The following is a 13,108-nucleotide window of genomic DNA, read 5'->3' on the forward strand; positions in this document are numbered from 1 at the left end:
GTGTTTAACTAGGTGGCGCTATACATGAAATGAGTGGTTATGGAATGGGTTGACATGGCCCCTTGAGATCAACATACAAAAAAACTTACGGTTCTCGAGATATTAACAGAAAACTGTGTCTGCCCTACCCTCCTTTTGGGGGGTGCAGTCCAGCGGGGGGGGGCTACAGATCAAAATGAAAAACGATGGTTCCATGCTATCCATGTGGGGTTACATGCCCACCAAGTTTCGTCTACCCCGGTCTTTCAGTGTCCCGGGAATCCTTGACGGAAATTTGGACATGCGAAAAAGAAAAAAAAAGAAGAAAAAAAATCTGACTAAACCTTCGCTGCGCGGCGGTCATAATTAGTGTCTATATGGACCCTGTTGGGTGTGGCACCTATAGTGAATCAGCACATTACGATAAAGAAGGACGTGTAGACACTAATTACAATGGACCCATTACACTACTCCCCTCCTAGTATTTCCGACGGAAATCATCGTGTCTGAACTAAGCGAAGAACATGCGGAGATTCTGTTCATGTGTACGTTTAACCCGTTAAACCACGCAGCGATTCTGTTCATGGCACGATGTCTTCACAACACACCATATGATTGGCTCAATGTATTCACATCACACCACATGATTGGCTCAACGTATTCACATGTCGACGTTTTGCCGAGGAAGGGGTGGGATATGTGTAGACAGCGGCCATATTGGCATGATAAACTAGCCCCATGCATTTCTATGGAGTATTTTTTGAGTGCTGTGTCTCCACATTAGAAAGTCTCTGGCATAGGTCATCTCTTTTGTTGCTCTGATTGGTTTTCTGTCTCTCCAATTGCGTCCTGAGGCATTTTGATCGGTGTCCTTTGGTGACGCCTTTTGGAAATGGGAGGTGAATCCTTCGCCAGACCTTTACCTCAAATAAAATTGTATTGAAAAGGGTCTGGTGTTAGCCAGGCTAAGAAATCCATGGAGTTATTTAATACTTTGTATGGGGTTATTTCAGTTTCTTTGTCAGTTGCTTTGCCGTTGTTACCAGATATACGGTTTCTGAGATTCTGAGTTTCCATGGGTGGAGTCGGGTGGAGTTTAGCGTGAATATTTATAAACGGAGGTTGACGTGAGCGCGCGCCTAGAGAGCATTCATGAAGCGTGACTCAAATGGAACTGAAAATGTTGGTAAAGAATCTAGAAGACTACAGCAATTTTAAATCGTTTTTAAATGTTGATATGGGATATTGTGGAAAAACGTGACAATTTCGACGACCACTGGTGGTCGAGTAAGTGTACGATTAGGCAATTTGGCGTCTATGTTTTGATCTTGTGTAGCTTTGACAGACTAGCCTACAGCCTATCAAATGGTCATTACTTTCATTTAGCACTTAAGGTTGTAATGTCAGGGGGACATCATGGTAGATGTCTTGAAAGTGTTAGTACATCATCTGTTTTTGTGTGTGATGTCCAATGAGTTTCGAGGTTTGGTCATGCCTACACAAACATGTTAGCCTAGTTTGACAAATTTACTTGTGCTGCATTACAATGCCCAGCTAGCTACCTCTGTTGCCAAAAATGCTTTATTGGACATTCTGATATCTTGAAGTCTTGTGAAATAATAAAACTTGTTTTATACAATCATGTTGTTATTGTACCATTAGGGAAGCAGGGCATTAATATGGGCCATGCACTTACAGTATATTGGTTATGTTTATCCATAAAGGTCATAACTGCATTAAGTCAATATGCTTTATAACCTTACAATTACTGTCTAGCTTTACATGGATGACGCCTTCTGTAAGAGAAGTCCTTCAGATACACAAGATGAATGGGTTATGGTGTGGTGGATGGGTATGAATGGCTGGGGGGGGGGGGGGGGGGGCTATAACGTAAAGTTCATCAGTCATCAGATTGAGGTGAATGACTACATATGGGCTGATTATAACAGGTAGTAATCTGGCCCTTCAAACCCCAAAATACTCGTGTATTTGATGCCAGACAGGCTCATATCATGCTGTTCTATATGCATGCCTATTAATTTACATTTTCGACCAAATCTGCTGTTATGTTCTATTCCCTAAGAATATTAGGCTAACTTGGCCAGACTCCCTCTTACTATGTAAAATTAAAATTGAAAAGAATAAACTGCTCTACAATAGATAGACAGGGCACCCCATTTCTGTCCTTTGAAGGCTGATTACCCAAACTTTATTTTGTATATCCTTATCCTTGCACACAATACTCTGTGGGTTTTTTGGTATGGTAATATATATATTTTTACAACTTTGGCTTGACATCAGTATTAAGCTTAACTCAATGTTTTTTGTCTTGAAGATAAAATGTGATTGCTGCCAGGGCTGGCAGGCCTACCACTGAATGTGTAAACTGGCCTGACACTGAAGGACAGTTTATATGCCCTGGCTGTAAATAACTAATACAATAAATTGTTTTCACAACTTTTTGTGTGTTTAATTATGTGTAGTAATTCCTATATTATGTCTCAGAATAACATATCACATGTGCATGCGAGCAATGACAGGATGCCATTTGTTCAGAGTTAGGACACACACAGGCATGTATAACATGCTATTTATTGCACAGACATTTGTGTTGTAGGCTATACAGTGGGTCAATTTGATGTAGGCTATGTTGCTGCCTGGGCTAACATGTCACTACAGATGCACAGAGCCTAGGCTACAATCAAAACGATAAAAAAACATAATAGCCTAGCTAGGCTAAGACTACCATCAAGGCCTACTGTGTAAAAATCGCCAATATCCTTAATGGGAAGCGACCCACTGAATCTGACACAAAGTTTTGTTTGACTGGCTGCGACACAAGATAACAACATTGACGCCAAATTGCATCTAAACTCGAACACAACATAGTCATACTTTCCATTAATAACACATGACAACATCCAAAAACGTGTTAAAAGGCCGTGGTCTTCTACTTTCTTCACTTTCTTTGACAACATTTTCAGTTCCATTTCATTCACGCTTCAGCAATGGGCGTCTAGGCACTCGCGCACGACATCCTCCGTTCATAAATATTCACGCTAAACTCCGCCCTGGAAACTCAGAATCTCAGAAACCGTATATCTGGTAACACCGTAATTGCATTCAACATAACATAACCAAATGTTGTAGTACATTTCTGTCACTTTAGCATTCCCTTCGAATAATCGCATTATCCTTACAGTAGTCTTCTTGGAGCACCCTTCCATCCTTCACAACCATAGACTGTAACAAGATTATCTCGAGACGTTTGAGAAGTTCCAGAAACGTCCAGCAAGCGGGTGGTTCGTGTGTATCAGGGACTGTTAGTTCCCACCCACTTTTCCTCCACAGTCCATTCAGTCGGAATCCCCGAGTTGCTATCTCCGAAAAAAATTGTCGTCCCAAAGACCTGACTATCTATTTATTACCAAGATATGTAAGTATCAACGTTGACGTGTGTTAAATAGACAACACAATTATGGATACCCGCGCTCATGTGATGTGATAACTGGACAAATTGTTGGTTGCTGTGCAAGTAGGCTAGTCTGCACACTTGTTAGTTAGCGAACGGGTGAAATGAAAGGCGGGAGGGTAACGTGAGCTAACGCAAGGCATCGGAATTTAGTGAGCGCTACTGTTAGCTAGTAAGGCCCTGGCGCATACTTGGTCAGCATGTATGTGTGCTTACTATGATGAATCGCTTATCATTTAGAAGGAAATAGTACACGTGTGTTCACTAGGCGCCTGTGTTCGATACACAACTAGCTAGCGCAAAAGAAATGGCTAACATTAGCTTATAGTATTCTAAGATCTTGCTAGCCAGTATTTGGCTTGTCTGCAGTGGCATGGGTTGAGGTAGCCTGTCTAATGTAGCTAGCTAACGTTAGCTAGTTCTAGCGTTGCAAAGTCATACTTAAGAGAACCGTAGCGTTAGCCAGATTACTTAGACACCATCATCGGCCATCAAGTCTAGTTATATGGATGTGAACATTAACTTAAGTTAGATTGAACGTCTGTGACAATAAAGGTAGCATTGGGACAACTACAACATTCTACCTGCATCTTAGCATGCTATCCTATTAGCGTATTCGGCAGGCAAAGCATGTCAGCCTAGTGGCGAATGAATGAGGTAATGTTAACGTTAATGGTCGCATGTCGGTTTACGGACGAGATGGCTTTAATGGGGCCGAGTTGGGTGGCAATAAATTACAACATTAATTCAGAATATATCCCACGTTTTGAAAGTTGTCCAATAAAACCAATATAGTTACCGTAACACGAGCTTGAAATCGGTCATTGTTGGATACTGTTGTCAAGGATTAACTAGCTAGTGAGCTATGCTCCATGTTAATTTACTAGCTAACGTAGCATGCTAGTACTATCGCTAGATTCCCAAATGGCTAGTGTGTGCTTGTGCACCTGCAAGAAGTGTCATTAGCTAGCCATGAGCTAGCAAACGCCTTTGCGAGGGACTTTCTTAGAAACTGACGTGTTGGTGGTATTTATTGTTATTAGTTGTAGTACTACAATAGTTGGGACTGTTGGTTATCCGATATTAGGGTAGCCTTAGGGTAACATTATCCTATGTTTGATAACGTTATATAGATACATGAGTATTTTATAATGTGAATATCTACCGTTATTGTTGTAGCACTAAGCCTCCATGGGTTATGTAGTGCAAATTGGAATGGTTTCTGAACCATAGTTTTTGGTTTCTCGTGTCCTTTTTCCTAAATGTTTCCAGCCTGTGTAATCACACACAATGGACATATGTTGGACAGCTTCAGCCTGCTTAAGATTTCTCAGTAACAAGGAGACTCCATGGATTAGCTTGAGCGCAATATGATAGTCATTGTAGTGGTAAATTGATGCAGGACCTTTGTCTCATCTGTGTAGGCCACCTGTCAAGTACAGATGGCCAATGACTTTCTTTTACTGTGCCTACTAAGATCAGTGATGCCTTTAATTTCGGTGCTCTTTACTGTGTTTAAGTCATTCGCAGCTGACATTCTGCTCTCTACATCCGTTGATTGATAGTGCTCTTTCTTGGCCCTTGAAAACAGGCATCCAGCAACTGCCAAGTGGTATGACAGACGGGACTGTGTCTTCATCGAGTTCTGCGTTGCTGACAGCAAGAATGTTGAAGTGAATTTTGAAAAGTCAAAGTTTGGTTTTAGGTAAATTGACATTTAAATACAGTTTTTGAAACAAAAACATGTGGGCAATGCCCTTATGTCCTTAAGACATGGTCATTAAATACAGTGCGTGGTCTAATGTTTTCGATTAAGTCTCAGTTACAACTATCTTCCTCATTCTGCACTTTAGTTGTCTAGGTGGGACTGACAGTGTGAAGCATTCAAATGAAGTTGACCTGTTTGAAGCTATCGATCAAAATGTAAGTTGAATCGAAATTAAAAATCCTTTTGAATTAAAACAAAACTAGCCTATATGGTCTTAATTATTGAATATAGTAATTTCATTGAATACATATTTCTTGTTCACAGGAATCCAAACATAAACGTACAGATCGGTCAGTGTTGTGCTGTTTACGAAAAGTTGAGGCTGGGAAGAAATGGCCAAGATTAACAAAAGAAAAAGCCAAGGTAACTGCCGTCCATCAGATGAAACCTTGCATTGTAGATTGTTAGTTTGCACTTGATTTTTAACATGGCAGGTAAAACACAATTGCTTTCAAATACTTCAGCCAGAAAAGGTAGGATAATTGTGGTTCATAATTTCCAGCTGAATTGGCTCAGTGTGGACTTTAACAACTGGAGAGACTGGGAGGATGACTCGGATGAGGAACTTGACAATTTTGACCGTTTCTCAGAGGTGAGCATACAGATTCTTGGGTTTAAATGTATGGTTTAACATATACTTCTCAGCAAAGTTCAGACATTGATTAGATTGTTGGCACAAGAGGTTCACATTATGTGCATAGCATACTGGAGTCTCTTTCAATACCTTTAGGCATACTGAATATACATAAGAAGTAGACATAGACAGATCAGATAGAGATCGATTACTTTATTCATCCACAAAGGGAAATTATGGTGCAGCATAGATTACATAGTTTAAACACCTTTAAAAGGTATAATATACTGTAATTACTTTCATATGATTTTTGAGCACATGTTGGAACAGGTAGAGAAATTACTCATTTCAGAAGTTAATGAATTTTGAAATGTTGCTTTACGGTACAAATTAAACTAGTCTCTGCATTTAAAATAGTTAAATATTTTAGTATTGTGGGTTTATGTATGAATTGAAAGTTAAAGGGGAGCTATGCAGTTTTATTAGCTTAATTTACCTTAACTGAACAGCTTCGAAGTCATTGGAATGGTTATATGACTTTTTTCGGGTTGAATGGTGGCCGACTCGCTTCCCCCTAGTGCCTGTGAGCGGGAAACCACCCTTGCAACTTTGGGCCTTCCGGCCGACAGCCTCAGAGACAGAGTCTCGCAGCTATAGCTCGCAGCCTTGCAATGTCACGAATTGCTTTACTGCACTACACACATACACGCCAGGCACCGGCTAGAACAAGGTAGCGATGGAGTTTCTCAGACATTCGTAATGGCAGAGCCAGCGAAAAGAAGCAGAAAGCGAGTAAACCGTTGTCGGAGGAACAGGGAAAGAGGAAACGGCAGACTGACCGATTGAGGAGTGTCGTAAATCATATACTCTGAAGCTGTAGGGGGAGCTCTGCAGAGAAACCTGCGAGCAAAAACCGAGAGAACGGCGAAGAAATTGCCAAAACTGCATAGTTTCTCTTTAAACTATTATCAGAAAATGAATCTCTTGGCTTTAGGGTTGGAATGTGTACTTGTCATAGGAGGCGTCTGACACTAGGGGGTGCCAGAATCACATTTGTTGTCACTATGACACAGGCCCTGTTCAAACCTGGCATTATGGTCGAATCTTGACCACTTCAGACGACTAATGCCAGGTGTGTACGCACCCGGATCCGATCAGAGATTTGATCACAAAAAATATTTTTGGAGGTGGTTCAGGACATCTGTCATTGGATAGTACTTGTAATGTGAACAGGAATGCGTCCTGGGTCTCATTTGAAACTGCCTACTCAATTGATGACCCCTGCATAACGTGCCAAGTGGCTCACGTTAAGTCAAAGCCACAAACTAAAACACACTTTCTTAATGTAAGATCAATATGCATAATAAAGAAACAATCAGACACGATATAGCTATCTTTCAACAAAGAATAATCCGCAGAGAAATTATATAAGATACTTAAAGAATCCTTGATGGTTTGCAATTAGATAAGCCCCAATTTGAGAGTGCGTTAAAAATGACCCCAGAACCCCACTATTTCGGTTCAGTGGCTTTCAGTGTACGCATCCTGTACGTTCGATCCGATCAGAGAGTTGATCACAAAAAACACATTGATAAGGGGTTCAGAATGCATTCGGCTTGATGGTGTTTGTAATATGAACAGACATGTGGTCTGGGCCACATTTGAAACTGCCTACTCAATTGATTAACCTGCATAACATGCTCCAATGGCTTATATTAAAGTTGCACACTATAAACCTTACTTATAAAATGAATACGCAAAATAACCAAACATTCGGACATGGCTGATATAGCTGAGCGTAAGTGTTAAATATAGCTGAGCGTAAGCGTTAATTAATCACATCTAGCAGATTTCATTAAACTTTACACATTTACACAAAGCAACGTGAAATAGCCTGAACACCAGAATGTAGGCTACATCTTTTGATATGAAAATGTGGATTTTCTCATTGACCTTCTGAATGCCATTTAAATCCAGAAAGAACACAAACCAGTCTTTGATTTGGAAAACGTAAGCAAGGTTAACTGAATAGTGAATGGCCTACAGTAAAATTATGTGTCCTCACATAGCCTAACAAAGAGTTTACTTAAATGTAATTTCACTTTTGAATTTTTTGAGGATTGTTTATGAAGTCAAGACATGTTTGGCGTGTGTAGATTCATAATTTAAAACCCACTGTTGAGAAAGAAAGTTGGCAGCTGCTTCATAATATAAATGTATTTATGCAAACAAAGCTGTAGACTGACACCTGCAATTTCTAATACAGTAGAGAGACTGGCATAACAATACCAGCCACCATTAGAAACGAACCAGAGACAGGAGAATATGCACAGTCATTTCTGCTCAACAATAATGCAGGCGTCTGCGCAAGTGTATGGATGACTTCGGTCAAGTTGGGAAGAAATTGACAGATTCCAACGAAGTAGGCTATGAGAAGATGACTTCAGTTAAAACTGAAGGTGCACAGTCTGTAAGCTCCAATATCCAAAGTTTGATGGGGAAAAAAAACATAAAGCCGTATCAGCATATTAAGCACCCGATTTTATACTCTAATGCTAATTAACATTCTGTGTAACATACATGTATTTAGAACTAGGCCTACTGCCGACATCGAGCAATATGCTGTTTCACCTTGTAGTGGCGCTCAAACTTAAAGTGTAAGTTCCGTGTAAAATGACCCATAGCCCTGTTGTATAAGCTCACCACATGCGGCCCATTGGAAAAAGAATGAGACATTTGGGACAACATGGGCCAAGTTATGGACAGGCAGCTTAAAGCAGACCCATGGGGCAGTGGGGAGTTACTTTCAGTTTCAGTTTTGATGCCCATGGGTCTGCTTTAAGCTGGCTGTCCATAACTTGGCCTATGTTGTCCCAAATTGTCTCAGTCTTTTTCCTATGGGCTGCATGTGATGAGCTTGAACAGGACTATGGGTCAATTTACACTGAACTTACACTTTAATACAGCCCTCTATAGTGCTTAGCTGGGAAAGTGCTTAAGTCAGTGGCAGAATGTGAATTGTATACATAAGAAACGCCTGGATTTTGGAGTAGCTCCTCCCAAAGCGCTTCACTGGCTCCATGGTGCGTAAATGACTGACTGATGTAAGTGAAGAGCAGAATGTGCGCAGGACAATTGCTTAGTTGCACACATGGGAGAATTTGCCCCTAAGATCATTTCCTACTATGTGTGCACGGGCCCATAATCAAAGAACTTGAATTGCTCCAATATTGGCCATAATGTTTACAGATGATGAACACCATGGGTGGCGAGGATGGAATGCCAGACCTAGATGGAGTAGAGGAAGTAAGTTACTTATTGAGTGATTTTTAACCTGTTTGCTTTCTCAACAGTCATAAATCATGACCTGCAATATCTCCTTGATTTTAAGACATGCATGTTTGCTGTTGGTAGCCATAGCTACCCATAAGTAGGCAGCAGAGTTTTACAATTTGTTCTATAATTTTCCCCATCTAGGAAGACAGTGCAGACAGTGATGATGAAAGTAAGTATTATTCATCCATTGGATTTTAATTGTGATGATTGTGTAGACTAGTGCATATTGGAATGTTTAAAACATTTGGTGTCTCCTTCCAGAAATGCCAGACTTGGAATAAAGCTGCTCAGGAACCTTTAATCAAAACAATGGGAGAGTCATGACTGAACAGTTCACAATCTGGAAAAGAGGGGAAGACTAGATTAAGTGGACAAATCTTTTATCACCATAGACTCTGCTTGCAGGTCCCTCTCTAAACTCACCCATGGCTCCACTGAAGGTTGATATGCATACTGTTGTACAGCGCTTGTCACAATGATACTGTACTTGCTTATTTTTTCATCTGTTTTAACTTGTTCTGTTGTACTATGAACTATGAATTCTCTTAATCCTATTCTTAAGTACGGCACAGTACGTTGTACAGTTTTTCCATCTTGTAAGCAATACAAAATTAATTGCAAGGAAATATAATATTTTTGTCCACACCCTCATCGTTCAGTTGTCAATATGATTATGTAGGACTTAAATGGCCACCAAGGGCCTTTTTAATGTACAAAGAAATGTGTCCGTAACAGTAGTGCTATTGGATATGCTGCCTTAAGTATGTTATCTCAAAACTTCTGTTAAACTAAGTATCCCCTTGTAGTATATAACTACCTAGTGCATTACATATGTCCCCCTTTAAACCACAAACTGGAACACCGCCCTGTAAGAATAGTGTATAAATATTGCAGTTTGTCATGCTATTTGGAACTTTAACCCCACTTGTCCCTCCTTGCATAACTTGTATAGCGTGTCTCCTTGCTGTTAATCATACCCTTGAAGTCACACACAATGTAGATCATTTCATACACAAAGTGGATACTGGGTTCTATTTAATAGTTCCCCCACACACTGGGTGTTTTCCTTGTAAGTGTAAATGTTGTAGAGTCAGGCAGGACTCGGATGAAGCAGAACTGTTAAAATTATATTGACCAAATTATATTTGCACTGTTTGTTCAATGCAAGTGTGAAACAGGGATTACAATAGGTTAGTCTGAAGTATGTGTGTCAACCTGTCAGTGTCACTGGCTATATAAAATATTGGGGAAATGTTTTTTTTTTTTTTAAGAAAAGGATTGTCAACATCTTTCTAATAAACTGTTAAAGACGTGCCCATGTGACTTAATTGCACAGGATGATCGTATTTGAAGGTAAGAATTAGATAAAATGGTAGACTCCCCAGTAGATGGGGATAGCTAATGGAAAAACACTAGAAATATTAATCTGAATTTAAGTCAGATTCTTAATTGACCTGGAAATGTAATACGTGTATGCTATCCAGATGCCGCAATTTGAGCAATACCTTAATGAGTAGGCTATTTCCAAATGAGTGAGACCATTCTTGGCATGTATTTTTTCCTAGATGTAAAAGTTGACGCTGGTTTGATCTGGATCCACGTGTTCCAATGATCTACTCTCACGATCGTAAGGGGCCGTTTCTCCGTGCTTTGTCTTACAACGTCCTGCTGAAAATGCCAAGTCGGATAGTCATATGGTCACTTCATGTTCTTGATAATGTGGCCCGGGTATGAAATGACCTTATCCGACCAAATCGTGTGGCGTAAACTGTTTCAGAAATAAGGTTAATTAATTTATTTCATTAGGGTTAAAATACAGTGCGGGCATTAAATAAGGCGTTTTGTTAGCTGCAATGTAGGCTATGTGTAGGCTACATTACAATGAGCATGAGCCTAACACTGAAGATCTGACACTACGCCCACTATAGTATAGCCTAGCCCACTGTCCATGATGCGTTAGCTGCAGATGACATCATGTCCGAGCTCTTGACCACCTGCTATCTGAGGAAGCATAATTGCGACAGCTCGACGCACATCCCATAAAACCGTTTTTTTTTGTTTATTTTTTTTTTTAATGTTTTTCGCCCCCTGCGCAAACCACCTTTTATCTGCATGTTCCCTTCGAGAATTCTGGCTAAATGAATCTGCCCTCTGAAATGTCAGTGGCTACTGAAGGGATACAAAACATTTCGATAACGTCGTTATTTTGCCTTTGGTTATTAATTGTGTTTACACGACAATTTCATAATGCCATATTTTTATGTTCTGCTGCTGAATAGTCTCATGTCCCTTATGTAGCCCGTAATAGCCAAAACCACTTCCTGTAGCCGCATTCTGACCAGACATCCTTTGCGCTCTGATGATTTCGGATTTGGAACGGACGTGTCGTGGGGTCCTAAAGCCTACCTTTGTGTAGCCTATCTTAAGGCGTCAACACTTTTATACAAGTTCTGAACGTGTTCGGATGCCAGTTCCCACTACACCTTGGAAGACAGCCTAAGACCACTAACAATCAAGGTTGAAACTAAATTGAAATCATGTAGGCAGCCTACTGCTGAAGGCCTGAGAGGTCAACCGATGGTCCATTTGCTGCAGGCTTACTCAAGCACTTCGCTCAATCAGATTAAGAGTTTTAGGCCCTACTTCTGAGTACAGGGCCGAACAATTAATTGATTTTTAATCGTAATCGCAATTTGTATTTACACAATTAAGTAACATTTGGCAAAGGCAATAATTAATGTTTAAACTCTTGGCTCTGTCCCAATGTTGATTTTTGTCACATCTATCATTTTTATAGGATATCCTCTGTGACAGACTGAAGCTCACCTAACAGGAATGCTGTGCACTGTGCACTCATGCAATGGCATGTTAAAAAATCAGAAGTGGCCCAATTTAAAGAGGAACATGGAACTCAAGCTTGACTTCAAGCGCAGTATGTCCGAAAGAAATCACCAGGGCTTCAACATTTGGGGAAATTATGAAACTGCAGTATCAAGGGGATGTTGAATTAATAACCTCCTCATTTGGGAAAAGTTTCTCAAACTCCCATACGTCACAGATGGGCCTACCATACATACACATATATATATTTATAAAATAATGCAAATGATCTCAGCTGGCATTCTGTCTATAATATATGATCTCAGCTGGCATTCTGTCTATAATATATATATATATATTATAGACAGAATGCCAGCTGAGATCATTTGCATTATTTTATAAACCAGGGCAGCAGTTTTCAGATTACATTATGTGCTTACATACAGTAATTGCAAAATGATTCTTGACAAAGAAATGGCTGATCTTTAATGCAATATCTACATTGCCCATTATCAGCAGCCATTCATCCAGTGTTCCAAAAGCACATTCTGTTTACTAATCTGATGTGCAAACCCTTTTGCAATTATGTGTTTTGTGTCTCCAAACTTTTGACTATATTTATGTATACAAATATAAATTGACTACTATATATATGTTGGGTCTTTTAAGAGGGTTCTTAAGGCATATCTGTTCAACATGCACTTAGTTCATTAAGCGCTTCTTATGCATTATGGTTTGTATAATATTGTTTTATTTTCATTAGGCTGTTGATTAATTTGACATTGTTGTTTATTATTGATATTCTCCTTAATATAGTCTTACTATGTTATTATTTTTATATTATTGATTGAATAGACGTTATTGTTTATTATTGCTTTTTTCCTTAATTTTCATTGTTTATTTCATTAGGCTATTGATTGAATTGACATTGTTGTTTATTATTGCTATTCTCCTTATTATAGTCTAGTTTTAATTTGTTGACTGTTAAATTGAAGTATTATATTGTTATGTATTTGTAGGCCTATGTCACATTGGACAAAAGTGTATCCATAACCATATATATAGTGCAATATGTCCATATATATATATATATGTCCATATATATATATATATATATATATATATATATATATATATATATATATATATATATATAATA

At 39.3% G+C, this 13,108-nt stretch overlaps 1 protein-coding gene across 1 annotated transcript; it reads left to right on the forward strand.

Annotated features, from left to right (window-relative positions):
* Positions 1 to 3,257: 3,257 nt before the first annotated feature.
* ptges3b (prostaglandin E synthase 3b (cytosolic)) lies at positions 3,258 to 10,442 on the forward strand. Its single transcript, XM_042097058.1, has 8 exons — positions 3,258 to 3,415; positions 5,043 to 5,156; positions 5,305 to 5,374; positions 5,484 to 5,582; positions 5,722 to 5,811; positions 9,043 to 9,099; positions 9,271 to 9,298; positions 9,391 to 10,442. Coding segments are annotated over exons 1-8 (480 nt in total). The 5' UTR covers positions 3,258 to 3,413; the 3' UTR covers positions 9,411 to 10,442.
* The last annotated feature ends 2,666 nt before the right edge of the window (positions 10,443 to 13,108 follow it).

This window comes from Alosa sapidissima, chromosome 7 (assembly GCF_018492685.1).
Source record: "Alosa sapidissima isolate fAloSap1 chromosome 7, fAloSap1.pri, whole genome shotgun sequence".
Classification (NCBI taxonomy): Eukaryota; Metazoa; Chordata; class Actinopteri; order Clupeiformes; family Clupeidae; genus Alosa; species Alosa sapidissima.